This window comes from Acinonyx jubatus, chromosome E3 (genome assembly GCF_027475565.1).
Source record: "Acinonyx jubatus isolate Ajub_Pintada_27869175 chromosome E3, VMU_Ajub_asm_v1.0, whole genome shotgun sequence".
Lineage (NCBI taxonomy): Eukaryota > Metazoa > Chordata > Mammalia > Carnivora > Felidae > Acinonyx > Acinonyx jubatus.
In genome coordinates this window covers 22,445,809-22,461,136 of record NC_069398.1, presented here as the reverse complement: position 1 = coordinate 22,461,136, position 15,328 = coordinate 22,445,809, and the positions used below count along the sequence as shown (strand labels likewise).

At 52.0% G+C, this 15,328-nt stretch overlaps 1 protein-coding gene across 2 annotated transcripts in view; it reads left to right on the top strand.

The window, feature by feature from the left end:
* GALNT17 (polypeptide N-acetylgalactosaminyltransferase 17) overlaps positions 1-15,328 on the top strand; it is a 439,855-nt gene that overhangs the window by 3,819 nt on the left and 420,708 nt on the right. Inside the window, exon 1 of one of the 2 annotated variants that reach the window (XM_053213855.1) lies at positions 2,250-2,280. The exons of the other annotated variant lie outside the window; for it this stretch is intronic. Coding sequence (XP_053069830.1) covers positions 2,265-2,280 — 16 coding nt within the window. The 5' untranslated portion in view covers positions 2,250-2,264. Of the gene's footprint in view, positions 1-2,249; positions 2,281-15,328 lie in introns of those variants that run through there. 2 annotated transcript variants of the gene reach the window in all.

Genomic DNA, 15,328 nt, shown 5'->3' with positions numbered 1-15,328 from the left:
ATAGCATAGGAACAAGGCCACTTGGGTCCAGCCCTTTGGGTATGAGGTGGGAGCTGGCATTTTCAAGGTTGCTGAGCTTTCTCAAACCTTCCCGTGAACTCCTATGAAGTTCCGACAGGAGGGACTCAGGGACAGCTCCGCACCCCCCCCCCCCCCCCGGCCGTGAGCACCGCTACCCCTACTCACTCTTGGGACAGGTTTGTTTCGCGTCCCGAGAGGGGGCCCGCTGGGCTGGGCGGCCAGGGTGACCCAGGCTTCCTCAGAAGCCAAGTGTCCAACTCCTGAGTCCTGCCTTTTGCAAAAAATGGTTACAGGTTGTTATCCTTCCTACAGGCTGAGAAGGACACTTTATTTATTTATTTTTTAATGTTTATTTATTTTTGAGAGAGAGAGAGAGACAGACAGAGCATGAATGGGTGAGGGGCAGAGAGAGAGGGAGACACAGAATCCGAAGCAGGGTCTAGGCTCCGAGCTGCCAGCACAGAGCTCGACGCGGGGCTTGAACCCGTGAACTGCGACATTGTGACCTGAGCGAAGTCAGGCGCTCAACCAGCTGAGCCACCCAGGCGCCCCGAGAAGGACACTTTAAAGAGAAGGCCGAGATGCTGGTATGGAGGGGAAGCTCACAGAGAGAGAGAGGAGCTCGTTTGTTCCCCTCCAGGCTCTGTCTTGCACCTGTGTTCCCATTTCTTTCCGCGAGGGCCCCACTGCTGCCCCCTGATGTTGCGGCCGTACCCTCTGCCCAGGTCCTTGCCCTTGGTCTCTTGCCCGCCTTCCACCCAGCACACGTGGCTCCAGCTACCAGATTGGGAAACACCCCTTCCCGAGGACCCAGCTTCCGGTGGCTTTCTGTTTCCTCAGGAATCACGGGCAAGCCTGGAGGCCGCCACCGCCCCAACCAGCGTGTCCCATGCTCCCACCCTTGCCCGTTACCTTCCGCCTCTTCCGGCCAGACTGACCTGCTTGCTGGGATGCCCCACATTTGCCTTAGGATCGTAGCCTCCACATGTCAGCCCCAGCCTTCGAGAAGTTGTCTGGGTGTGCCGTCCCTGCTCCCTTTCTATAGTCCTCCATCCTTGAAAGTTTGTCTCAAGGTCCTTGCCCTGGTGGTGGGAGTGGGGTCGTGCCAGGCCACACGTCTGAGCTCTTCCTGCTCCGAGTTGCTTGAGGCTTCCTTGTCAGCACTGCTTGGTAACCCTGGCTTATATTCTTGTGCCTACGTGGGTTTATCTTTTGAGTCCAGAACTGGATGGTAGGCTTTTTCAGGGCTTGAACCATATTTTGGACTTTTTAGTATCACTCATATCCTTCAAGCATCTCCTGCACCACCTTGTACGGGATGCGGGCACCTAAGGTTTATGGGCTGATTAATTGGGCGGTAGGTATACATCGGAGGTAAACAGTAGACACAGAGGAAATAGTCTGGACGTTGTCGTGGCTGGATTGGGCTGCGTGGATGTGGTGAGGGGGAAGGGGCTGGAAAGACATGGCTGGGGAGACTGAGCGTGAGGAAACCACCCTGCCTCTCGCATCTCCCTGCCGCCATCTTGCCTGGGCCATCTTGAGGCTGCTTTGGTCCTTCCCCCGCCTGCTCGAAGGGCTCCAGATCCTTCAGAAGGACCTGGAAGTCAAGCAGTTGTCTAGAATAGACAGCAACGCCTTTCGGTATGTTTTCTTTCCATGTGTGATTTTATAATATGAATATGGGTTTATATCCCTTTTTTTTTTTGTAGGAGAAAATTAATTCGTGTTTATTGTGGAGACTTGGAAAATCTAAAAGACTTGCATGAAAGACAATAATGCTGTGTTTAAAGTATCTTAAGAAATGGCGGCTTGGTACCAGCATTAGGAAAAATGGACCAAGGGATGGACAGATTTCTTGTTAGAATTCTCCTGGAGCTCTGTACTTGACTTGGGACTTTCTTGTCACCTTGTGAGGAAACTATTTGCTTCTCCCATTTTAGAGCTGAGCAAAGGGTGAGAAACAGAGATACTGTGCGACTTGGCCGCGATGACATAGGCGGAGAAGGGCAGAGCCAAGATTTCATGAATATTACGGTACTTGTCTCCAGCCCAGCGCCCTCCCGAGGAGTCAGGGTGAAGAGGGAGGACGGGTGTGATGTTTCACTTGCCTCCCCCTTCCCCCCCATGCAAGCACCGGGCTCTGGCTGGGCACCCCCTCCCTCATCACGCCCCTGTGCAGTGAGACGGAAGGGCGCGTGTCACTCTCCACTAAGCCCGGGGCAGCTCTGTCATCGGAGGAAATGCAATCGATTCCGGGTAGGTTCCAAATTTAGATTTTCAGAAGGATATTGAGCAGAAGCAGGGTTGCTTGAAGAAATTGAAAATCTTTGCGGGAACAGAGGGAAGTCAAAATTACCTAACCGAGGCCTGCCCCCAAGCCCCAGGAGGCAGACCGAGCTGTGGAACCCACCAACAGGTTCTCGGTCACCCGAGCGCGGCCTAGCCGGCCTGGTGCCTCCAGACGGAGGGACAGGGGTGGAGATTTGCCCTCGTAGGCCTCCACGGTGGGGGGGGGGGGGGAGTCAGCAAGAGAGGCTGGCATTTTAGGCATGTCTTCAAGGATGCCAGAGCCAGCCCGGAGCTGTTTCCCCTGTGCTGCCAGGATACAGATGGGCGCGTGTGGACCCCCAGCACTGGATGGGACCGGCGTTTGCTGTGGGAAGGAGGTAGGGGGAAGGAGGCGAGGGCCAACGTTTGTGTTAAAAATCACTCACTGCGATGAGCGTCAGGAGGAAAGCGGAGGCAGCTGGAGCCTTCGTGGGCTGCCTGCAGGCAGGCCTCTGTGGCAGGCAGGGGCCCCAGCTCCATGCACAGGGGGGAAGGCTCAGTCCCTTTCCCTCCGATGGCCTAGAAGCGTCTGCTGCAGCCAGCCCCTCCTGGAGACACGGGGAGCCCGCTCTTGGGCTGCCCTCAGACGCGGGCACAAGTGTGCTGGCCGGTCTGTGCGACAGGCAGCTTGCCAGGAGGTTCAGCTGCTGCCTGCCCGGCCCAGAGGTAGTGGGGAAGAGGCCGCCGTGTCATTCTCGAGGAAGAAATCCAACCCCCTGACCTTTGCTGTTGCCAAATCTGGAGTGTCCTTTGTGGACAGGAAGGAGGCTCGGTAATTAGAGCCAGACTTGACGACGAGAAGAAGGAGCGGGGACCTAGTAAGGCGAGTGTCAAATGAAGAAACTCCGAGATCGGAGAACCTGCAAGCCTTTTTTTTTTTTTTTTAAGATACAAAATTGGAACGGGGCACATGGGTAGCTCAGTCGGTTGAGCGTCCATCTTGGGCTCAGGTCACGATCTCAAAGTTCGTGAGATCGAGCCCCGCGTCGGGCTCTGTGCTGACCGCTCGGAGCCCGGAGCCTGCTTCAGATTCTGTGTCTCCCTCTCTCTGTGCCCCTCCCGCGGTCACGCTCTGTCTCTGTCTTAAAAATAAATAAACGTTTAAAAACATGAAAAAAAATACAAAATTGGAAGAAAGTGTGTTCACTGGGGCATCAGGCAGACTGCACTGGCTTACTGATTCCGTCCCGTGTTAGCTGTGTGACCTTGGACAAATCACTTCACCTCTCGGCTGTGAAACGGGGCCCTTGTGAGTCGGGATGAAATGGAATTTGGAAGGTGTGGCCCGAGCCCTGGGGCCCGGTGTGTGGCACCTGGGAGAACACAGACACCTGGAGGGAAGGGACTCTGCTGGCCAGTCCCCCGCCCCGCCCCCCACATCCCTGATGGTGGGAACTGCACTGGCCCCTCATCAGTGCTCAGCAGATATTTGTGGCCCGAACGGATGAACCGCTAGCCGTGCTCTGTGGCAGAGGGTGGTCACAGTTACCTGTGACGTAAGGCTCAAAAGGGGTACAAGGAGGTCCTTTGCCGTCTCACTTGCTTGGTCTCTGATTTAATTGGACTCCTTCTCTCTTCCGGTGTTTGTCGGAGGCCGCATTCCGTTTCCTTCTTCCTCCTCCTTTCTTCCTCTCCCTCTTCTCCTTCTACAGATGATGCCTTTGGGTGACGCGCTTGAGGCCGAGGAGATCTGTGTGCCTCAGATCCCGTTGTAGAACATGCTGGTCCTTCACGTGTGTGAGGAGCGCTGCCTCACCGCCGGGCGTGGGCGGGAGGCCCGCACACAGAGAGGGTGTTGGAAAGGTGCGTTTGTGGTTTTAACAGGTGCACGCACTAGGTTCTGGAAGAGTGTTGGCACAAGTGTGGAAGGACGGAGGCGCGGACTCGCCCCACGGGAGGTGCTTAGCCGGCAAGGGCTCAGCTTGAACAGGAGAACTCAGAAACTTAGGACACGGGGACCCGAGGACGCAGGTGGGGAGAGCACCCCGGGGCCTGAGGTGGAAGCAAGTCACAGAAGACAGTCCGGGCCCGGGAGCGGGAATCCGCAGGGGGGCTGGCGTGGGGAGCAGTGTAGAGGCGCACGCGTGCGGGGATCTAAGGCAGGCTGCGTGGCGGGGGAGCTGGTTCGGAGGGCCAGGTGGAGACTGCTTTGAGCCCCAGGCTGGCTTGGACTTACTTCTGTAGACATGGGGGGTGGGGGGGGACCGGGTGGCCCGGGGCACCACGGCGACGTAAGGGAACCGATGTCACGGTTCAGGGCCAAATAGGTGGGAAAGTGGGTTAAGATCCAGTGGTGGGTATGAGCTGCCTCTGCTACAAGACGCAGCTGGCCCTCCGAGCTTCAGAGGCCGGGGTGCCCCTCACTTTGGAGCCCTGTCCTTGGCCGCATCCTGTGCCAAGAGCCAACACCTGGAATCGCCCCCTCTGGAAAATCCGAAGCCTTCCTCAGCGCGGAGCCCTGCGCGCTCCCCTTGAGCTTGCTCTCCCCTCACCTCCCCTGCTGCTCTCCTTGTGGAACCTCCCAGCCCCCTCCGCCTCCCTCCAGTCTTCTCCAGCTCAGCTCCCTGCCGGGGCTCCCCTGGCGAGCCCGTCGGGAATCCTTCTGGCGCCTGATCTCTGTGTCCTCTGCTCCATTTACCTGTTGTCCCCCTCATCCTGAATCAGCTTATTCCCCGGGGAAAAGTCCCACCACGGCGAGGGGGGCACCCTTAGGACGCACGCCGTGCAGTCTTATGGTGGGAGGGGTGGGGGGGGCGCAGCTTGTCCCGGCACTTCTAGTCCACATACCACACACAGCTTCCTGTTTCCCCGGCCAAGAGGCAGCCTAGGGGCTGGGGGACTCTGCGGAGGGTCATGGTGGGGATGAGGGGCTGGGGAGTTCTCTGCTCCAAGCCCAGTCTTGCCCTCCCCCTGCACGTGTCTGGCTTTGTCTCAGCTGTGGCTGCTACGACAACGGTCCCCCGGGCCTGCCTCCTGGGGCCACCACCCGGCCTCTGGGCCCTGCCACCCCATGGAGTGCCCTGTTGCAGGGCTGCACCTGCTTCCCTGCCTGGGGCCCAGGGGACCGAGAGATGGAACCCAGAAGTGCAGGAGAGCCAGCTCTCAGAGGGATGGCCTTTGACGGGGGAGGCGGGGGGACAGAAGCTCCCCGCCTCAGCAAGGAACTTCCTTTCCCTCCCTGCTTTCCTGATGCCCCGTTGCACTCGCTTGGTGGAAGGGCCTTCTTCCGCCTTAAGTATTGCTCCTCGTAGGTCTTTAGACTGTTCTGACATATGGATGGCAATTGGCTTAGCCACTGATAGAGAAGTTCTCCCTTTTAATAATGTCCCTGTCATTGCTAACTGCCGAGCCTCAGCCTTGCCATGCATGAGAAATAAACCGCTGCCATCATGACAGGCGGCCACATCCAGACACCGACACATGAGCGAGCTGACGGTTAATAGGGGGCAGGATTCTCCAAGTGCCTCCTTCCATCCTGGCCCCAGACACGGTGGCTAATTGTGTGATTAGTGTTTACTGAGGGATGTCTAATGGCCATCCATGCCTTGTTAAGTGCTGTACCTCCCTGTAGAAAGAACACTGAACTAACGGGAGACCCGGGTTCTCATTCTGCCGTCTTTCTAGGGACCAAAGTCTATGCATGTGTAAATGAGAGTTAGGTGACTTTAATTCTCGGATTATGGGTCACACCCTTCTCTTCCTTCTCTTTGCCTGGGTCTGCTTTTAGCCCCTGTTCATCTCTGCCTCGCATCATAATGAATTGTGTATACGCGGCGGACCCAAGAGTTTGCAAGAGAATACATTTTCTTTGTTTCTAAAAATCCTTCTCTAGGTCGTTTGGGAATCAATTGGCCATCAGGTGACTTGTTCTCTCTTAGCAAGGCCAGAAGTAGTGGCTTGGCTTGGCATCATGAGGTCGTCATGATGATGTAATGTCGGAGCTAATTGTATTTCTCTTGGTCTTCGTGGTGACAAGATGGCTGCTGCAATTCCAGTCATTGCCTCTCTGTACAAAGAAGGAAGGGGCCACATCTGCTCCTGCTGTTGAATCAGGAAAGAAAATCTTTTCCAGAAGTGCCTCTGGCGTGCTCTGCGTGTGGTCCAGAAAGTGGCCACGTGACCGGCCTTTGCTTTAAGGGACTAGAAGATGGGACTCAGAAGTCCCGGAGTCAGCCAACTAGAGATCTCTAAGGGATGGCCTTTGATGAGGGCCAACAAGGAGCTCCGCCCTCAGCAGGGGAATCTCCCTCCCTTCCAGAGAATAGTTGCTTTCCAGAGAGAGTATGGCGGAGGCAAAAGAGGAAAGAGAGCATGGCATTTGCATTGTGAAGCGTGGTGCCTGCCAGCCCCTCCACACCCCCAAGTGCATTTTCAGTGAATATTAAAATGAAGCAAGAGTCTTTGCTAACTAAACGTCCATGAACTAGAATACTCAGATCCTAGGGTTAGCTTGGATTTGCCTTGAAGACATCTCACCGATTGAAAACGACCATGCGTAGCCCTATTTGGTCACTGCTAAGGTGCACATTTATGTGTCTCTGAAATGGAGATTCATTTTAGGGTCAGTCATGTGTCATAGTTTAATTGGTAGCACTTTTTCCTCTGCGAGTACACAAACATGGTAAAAAAAAGTTTAGAGTTGAAGGCGTCGTAGATTTGGGGAATGTCAAGTATTTGTATATGTGTGTACCGTAGTTTACCCTACAAAGGATTTTTATTGGGCACGTAGTACGTATCAAGTGTTTTGCGTTACTTGATGGTACATCAGATCTTCTTACACCATGAGGCCCGTTTCACCAATGAGGAAGCCGAAACTTTGAGAAGTAAGTGAGTTGTCCGCAGGCACCTCTCTGTGTCTCCCTTTGTGTGAGTTGTCCGGAGGCACCTCTCTGTGTCTCCCTTTGTGCTGAGGTCGGTACTCGCCGACCCCTGGATGTGTGACCCAGTCCTGATCAGCGTCGGTGGCCGGACCGGGGATTGCAGAGTGGCGGGCCTGGGGGTGCAGTGACACAGTGGTGGCGGGGAACCTTCCTCCCCTCAGGTTTTGCAGTTACCAGCGTGTAAAGTTGTAAAGCTGTTAGTTCTAGGGCTCTCAATTATGCTGTGAGAGCTTCAAATCCAGCCCATAATTAGAACAAAATGTGAGAAAAGTGAAATTGATATTAAGTTAATTAAAAGGCTTTGCTTATATTTGCAAGGAAATTAGCGCCACAAGAGTGCTGACAAGTGCACATTGTTAGTTTCTTCTTCGTGTTGGGCAGCCCTCGGCAGGCCTGAGGCAAGCTCTGTCCTTGGCTTCTGCCCTGTGCCCTCTCTACAGTCTAGTCTCCAATTTATTGGTATTCATGGTGGCTTTAATTGGGCAAGCTCGGTGTGATCCTGTGAGGGTCATTCTTCAATGGAAAACAAGTCTTGAGTAGTAGCCACACCATCCAGCCGAGGGCCCCGGACCCAGAAGTGTGTAGACACATCCTCCTGAGAAGCTGATGCCACGAGCTGGTCCGCGGTTCTCTTGAGTCCAGAAGGGAGGCCCTTTGGCTCCAGTGCACCTTTCTTCTCATTCCCATTCACCATCCTGATCTGTGCTGGAGACTTGAGGTTGAGTATGTGGTGCAGAACTTTAGTTGGGAGCTCCCGGAAGGGAGGGACAAGTCTTTTTTACGACACTGTTTATACCAGATCAGGGTCTGCATTAGGGAAACGGACGTCAGGCGGCCCAGAACTTTCCTTGCCTCTAGCTGGGGAGGCAGAGCTAACGCCTTTGTTCGCCAAGGCATTTTCCTCTCCTCTTGGGCACACAGCTGATCTTCAGAAAGCCTCGCCTGCAGTTAAGTGGGGCCATGTGACTGAGTTCTCGATAGAAGGTGGGTAGAAGGGATGTTCGTCGCCGGTAGGCCTGGTCCACAAAACCCCCTGTGGAATCCACGCTTTATGTCATTACCTGCTAGTGGTGGCCTTGGAGTCCACCTCTCGGGGGACTGTAAGGTGGATGGATCCTTAGTCCCTGAATGACTATGTGGAACAAAGCACTATCCTCCACAGCTCTCTCTTGATGTCCTCGTGCATTGGACCATTGTTTTAAGCCCTTGAGATCGTGGAGCTTCTCTGTTACAGCAGCCAGTGTTAATTATCCTAATTCCATTAGGTAGGCCTACAACACTTGTCCGGAGGCTAGACCCAGAGACTCTGGGTCTCTGTCCTTGACCAATATGATCAACATGTACTGATTGGGTTGAACAGTGAGTGGGGGTGGGGCAAGGTGGTTGGATTGAAATCTACCTGGTTCTGGACTAGCTTCTCTCTGTCTGATCTCTTGGCTTTAAGAAAAGAGTCTTGTTCCTTAGTGTCCCGGTGTTCTATTTACAGAATGATGGAATGATTGTAATCATCCCCTACTTATGCTCCATGTTGGAGCTGAGGGATAAGTATTGAAATATAGCTAAGCTGTTTGCAATTATAAAGAACTAAATAATATATGCATTGTCTTTATTACGGCTTCTGCTGATAGGAACTGGCATTTTTCAAGAGGAGACAAACTGCAAAGGTTAGCTTAAGAATTAGCAATTTAAAAAATCATGATCTTTGCTGCCGCTGCATTTTAAATCATGCAAACATTTATGTTTGTGCCAAAGTTCCACAATCTCTTTTAGAGCAATTACTGAAATGCATTCACAAGATAAAAATGGAGTTCAGGGAAGAATATTTAAGAGCCCTCTAATGATGTTACAAACTTTGCTAATTTGCCAAGTTGTTCTAAAATCCACTTTCCTTTTTTTTTCTTTCCCCTGCCTCCCCATCTTCCCGCAATTGAACTGATTCCAGAAGATTTGAGGAACGGGGCTGAAACTAATAGTAAAATACACAACTCTTATAACGTACCTTTTCAGGAGCTCCGTCTCTTCCTTCGTCAGCCGAAGGGGAGCACTCAGGAAGATGTAAGCACCCCCGGGCTGTGTTTAGTTGCGCAAAGTGGTTTGGGGAGAAGACAGCAGTTACCAAATGGATGCTTTGAGTCAAAAGTCTTCTGCTGCTCTTCAGGAACTTGTGTTCCGCGACCCTTGGGGAAAAGTAGACTGCCCTATGTGTTCCTTCTCCCCCTCCTCCTCTCCCTCCTCCTCCCCCTCCTCCTCCTCCTCCTCCTGACTCAGAGGCCAGCTTTGCACAACAGCAGCTGGTGACGGGCTTGTGGTCCCTCCCCTCCCAGCCTCACTGCTAGGTGGGTGTCCCAGCTTCCTCTTAAGGGCTGCGAGAACCCACATCTGTCCTCCTTCCCCACAAGAAAGGATCTCGTGTTAACGGTGCACAATTTTGTCAGAACGTGAGTTCATGGTTACCTCTCAGGGACGGTTCTATTGAAAGCCTCATCTTAGTGGAGACCGTTCGATGCCCCTGAATTCTGGACAAGAGCCAGATGGGCGACCCCGGCCCCGCCAGCTGCTTCCCTAACCAGCTGATCTCCAGGGAGGGCCATTCGGTGGACTGAGCATGGGCTTTCGCGTTTGACAGATTTTTCTCGAACTTCCTCTTGGCTACGTAACAAAGCCAGACCCAACCTTGGGTTTTGGGCAGCTCCGTGTTGCTGAGCCTCAGTTTACCCGTCGGGAAAAACAGTAGCTCCTCCTGTGAGTATGATAAAGACCGGATGAGATGACATCTGTCGAATATGTTGCAGCATGCCTGTAAATAGGAGAATATTGATGAATGATTCAGTTAATACTGCCGCAGGGGGGGTCAGAGCCATTATCGCTCTCTGGAACAAGACGGCCCGGCCCCTCTGGGACTGCTTTTCTCCCCAGCGAAATCTAGATGGGCTCTAAAGTGTGTTCAAGTTCTGTAATTGTGTGGATCAGACAGGTAGAGTCAGTGATTCAAAGGCGTCTTTTCCTGTAGACAGCGGTTGGTCAGCATTGGTCAGATCTGCATTGTTCGGCAGCAATAAAAAGTTCGGTCCAAAGGACCGAGAAAGGATTTCTGTAACGTGTGGTGGTTTCAAAATGTGTCTGCAATTTTTTTTCATCCCTCTTCCTCGCAAAAGGTGGAGTGCTTCCCCTCCCATGGATCATCATCGGCTGGCCTTAGTGACTGCCTTTGAGAGGCTAGAATTCAATGGAAATGATGTCGCAGGACTTCCTAGGCTGGGTGGTAAAGGACGATAGAGTTTCTAGCAGGTGCTGGCTCTGCGGATGTGCTCCTTTGAAGCCTTGAGCCACCTGTCAGAAATCAGGCTGACCTGAAGCCGCTGTGCTGGAGAGAGACCCCCGGGGCGGGGGGGGGGGGGGAGAGGAGGAAGGGAAGGGGAGTGGCGGGGGGGGGGGGGGAGAGTCTCAGCTGTTTCTGTCTTCCCAGAGCAGGTGCCAGACGTGTGAGTGAGTGCGCTTCAACCCTACCCTACCCCCACCACCCTTCCCCACCTCTCCGCCCCTTCCCACCCCTCACCCCTCTCTAGTCTTCACCCCCCACTTCTCTCCCTTCCCCACCTATCCCTCCTCCCCACCTATTCCCCTACCCCACACCACCTTGGCCTTCAAGCCTCCCTAGCTGATACCAGCTGGAGCTGAGAGGAGCCATCCCCACACCCCCAAGTTCTGCTTCATGAGCAAAATTACATGGAGTTGTGGTTTTAAGCCAGTAACTTTTTGGGTGGTTTGTTAAACAGCAAGAAATAACCGGAACGCTGGGCCAGTACCTCTGTGCTCAATAAGGTGTTCTTTTTCTTCTTAACCACAAGAAACAGATTCCTGGGCTGCCTGGTTGGCCCAGGGGTTGAGCATCTGAGAGTCGATCTCAACTCTTGATGTCGGCTCGGGTCACGATCTCACCGTCGTGGGATCGAGCCCCGCATCGGGATCCGTGCTGAGAGTTCGGAGCCTGCTTGGGATTCTCTCTCCCTCTCTTGCTCTGCCCCACCCCTCTGAAAATAAAGAAAATAAACATTAAAGAAATAGGAGATTACTGATGATGATGGCGACGGTGATGATGCTAACAGTGATAACTATGACAGTAGCTAACATTTACTGTGCATGTGCTTCAAGTGCCCAATACTGTTCTAAAGACTTTATATGGACGTAAAAGTGGGAAATGAATTCTTTTTCTTAAGTCTTGGGTTTATATGCCACTGATAGGCTGTGGGTTGCAGCGTGATTATCGCAGGGGGGGTCAGGTTGGCCAAGAATTTCAGACATCTTTTCGCCAAGTTCCTGACTCGGCCAGGACGCGCGTGCGCACCCCTGGGGTGCTGAGGCAGGAGAAGGAAGCGTGGCTTTTCTGCGGCAGCTCCTTCCCGCGAGGGCGTCTCCCTTCGCTGAGCTTGAGCATCGTGTCTGGACTCACGGACTCTCACGCCAAAGTTCCTGACATCCCACTGTACTCTCACAAACCTACCCTCTTCTTCACCAGAAGTTAAAATAAGTCCCTTGAGCTTCTTTTCTTCTACTTAAGCAGACTGAGAAGTTGGGGGCTTGTCTGGACTATGGTCTTTTTCTTTTTTTTTTAATATATGAAGTTTATTGTCAAATTGGTTTCCATACAACACCCAGTGCTCATCCCAAAAGGTGCCCTCTTCAATGCCCATCTCCTGCCCTTCCCCCCCTCACCCCCCATCAACCCTCAGTTTGTTCTCGGTTTTTAAGTCTCTTATGCTTTGGCTCTATCCCACTCTAACCTCTCTTTTTTTTTTTTTCCTTCCCCTCCCCCATGGGTTCCTGTTAAGTTTCTCAGGATCCACATAAGAGAGAAACCATATGGTATCTGTCTTTCTCTGTATGGCTTATTTCACTTAGCATCACACTCTCCAGTTCCATCCACGTTGCTACAAAGAGCCATATTTCATTCTTTCTCATTGCCACGTAGTACTCCGTTGTGTATATAAACCACAATTTCTTTATCCATTCGTCAGTTGATGGAAATTTAGGCTCTTTCCATAATTTGGCTACTGTTGAAAGTGCTGCTGTAAACATTGGGGTACCAGTGCCCCTTTGCATCAGCACTCCTGTATCCCTTGGGTAAATTCCTAGCAGTGCTATTGCTGGGTCATAGGGTAGGTCTGTTTTTAATTTTTTGAGGAACCTCCACACTGTTTTCCAGAGCGGCTGCACCCGTTTGCATTCCCACCAGCAGTGCCAGAGGGTTCCCGTACCTCCACATCCTCGCCAGCATCTATAGTCTCCTGATTTGTTCCTTTTGGCCACTCTGACTGGCGTGAGGTGATATCTGAGTGTGGTTTTGATTTGTAGTTCCCTGATGAGGAGCGACGTTGAGCATCTTTTCATGTGCCTGTTGGCCATCTGGATGTCTTCTTTAGAGAAGTGTCCATTCATGTTTTCTGCCCATTTCTTCACTGGATTATTTGTTTTTCGGGTGTGGAGTTTGGTGAGCTCTTTATAGATTTTGGATACTAGCCCTTTGTCCAATATGTCATTTGCACATATCTTTTCCCATTCCGTCGGTTGCCTTTTAGTTTTGTTGATGGTTTCCTTTGCTGTGCAGAAGCTTTTTATCTTCATGAGTGGACTGTGGTCTTATAACGAGGAAACGCATCACCATCTCACTTTTCCCAGAGTGAGAGCGTTTCATTTCAGTCCAAACTAGGACAGACGATGCCTACGGCTTTAGCCCTTCACTGAAGACCAGGGGACGCCACAGACCAGTGGTTCCCATGCTTGTCCGAATTTCATATGCACTTGGGGACCTTTGGGGAAGTACCAAAGTACCAGCTCCCAGATCCCTCAACCCAGAAGTTCACATTTTGCAGATCCCGGTCAGACATGGCTCTGGAAATCCTTATTTTTCAAAAGCTCAGTAGGTGATTCTCATGCGCAGCTGGGAGGCACCGAAACAGTTGCCGCCTGTGCTTTGAAGTGCTTCTGAGTCCTTTCCTCACGGCAAAACCTTTCCCGCCTTCATACCTGCAGACTGCTTCTTGGAGAGCAGATATCACCCCTGGTTTCAGTGTCTGCATCTGTAAAAATATCATCGATTCCACCGGGCTGTTGGGAAGCTTAGATGAGTTTTACTCGCATGGGATGTTTGATACGTTCCTGGCTTCTGGTAGCTTTTTCTTTTTTAACTTTCAAACGCAATTAACGTGACTGCCAGCATTTGCCTCTTCATTTCAAGATTTCGAAACGTGCCTTCAAAGCTGCTCTTTTCTTTTTCTTATTGTAAGAACGCTTCACATGAGACCTGCCCTCCCGATCAACAGGTGTTGCTGTGACCCAGGCAGGTGGCGCCTCCTTTTGGGGCTCACGGCACCTCTGTTCTGCCCACGCCACACCCACATCTCATGGCACCTGGGTGTCTTTTGTTGGGTAAGCTGGATCTGGGTGAATGTATTTCTTAAAATTTTTTTTAATGTTTATTTTTGAGAGAGAGAGAGAGAGAGAGAGAGAGAGACAGACAGACAGAATACAAGCAGGGGAGGGGCAGAGGGAGACAGAGACACAGAATCGGAAGCAGGCTCCAGGCTCTGAGCCATCAGCACAGAGCCTGACCCGGGGCTCGAAGTCATGAACTGTGAAATCATGACCTGAGCTGAAGTCAGATGCTCAACCGACTGAGCCACCCAGGCGCACCCCCGGGTGAATAGACTTCATTCTGTTTGCTGGGAGTACAGTTTTATCTTTTTCTGTAAAACCTACTTGTCCTCTGATGTTTGCTAACTCAGTTGACCGTGGTATTGACCTTCTGGTTTTACAAGCCTCTGCCTTCAATCTGTTCGTAGACAACGGTAGCTACCGACAGCAGACTCGTGAGACCTCTCATGTCTCTTCTGTCGCTTTCTGCTCCCTGTGCCTGGTGTGGCCCCATGTTTGACCGAGGACTTGGGAATTGACTCTGGAAGGTTTCCATCTCCGAGCTCTGCTCCTGGAAGTCTGTGTTGCACTTTGCCACCACTGCGGTATCCCCAGCCAAAGTTTGGATCAGGCCACTCCCTGTGCTCTGGTTGCCTGTTTATTTTTTTTTTAAGTTTATTTATTTATTTATTTATTTATTTATTTATTTATTTAGAGAACGAGCAGGGTAGGGGCAGAGAGAGAGGGAGACAGAAGATCTGAAGTGAGCTCTGCCCTAACCGCAGAGAGCCCGATGCGGGGCTCGAACTCACAAACCGAAGTGTGAGATCATGACCCGAGCCAAATTCCAGCCAGGTGCTTAACCCACTGAGCCACCCAGGTGTCCCCGTTCACCTGGGTTTTGTTCTGTGCCCCCTGGCAATGCTTGTCTTCCCTTAGCACGAAGGCGCCTTCCCTGAAGAAGGCGACCTGTCATCTCAGAGCTCCTGAGCGTGATGGGAGTCTGTTTGGACCTGATATCTTAGTCTCCGAGAAGACAGGTTTCTGCAGTGTGCGGAAACTTTCCACAGCTTATGAATTCTTTCCTGATCCTGTATGGTTGTCTTGCCCACATCTAATTGCACATGCCTTAACGTAGCCTTTTTTTATTTTCCCCTTGAGTCTTTCGAAAGCGTTCAACTTGGTTCTCACTCATAATGCCACCCATTTATGTAATTTAATAGAATTGTGTCATTCCGGTAACAAGCACGGCTGGCGCGAAGAGGTTTGGGAAAAACACAAGGGGTTGTTGGCAGGTATACAACTCAACCGGTAAGGGCAGAAGCAGAGGTGGGGGGGTGCCCCCCAGCCTGGTCAACTGCACGCTGGCACCTGTCTGCATCCAGTTCCACGGAGGTGATGGAGGGGTGGTGGCCAGACTGTCTGCGTGTCACTTAGAGAGCATCCATGGTTTGTTCGCTGTGATAAGTCAGGAAGCGGGGAACATCAGAAATGAGAAAATAAGACTTACAGCTCTGTAGCATTAAGATAAGAGCCTCTTCTTCCTTCCCTGTTAACATTCTTAACATCTTTAAGATCATGCTTGCATAGAAATGTTTGCGTCCTATGCTTTCTCTTAACATTTTTATACAAATACTTCCCCGTGCTACTAAGCACTTCACAAACATTAATTTTGGTTATGGTAC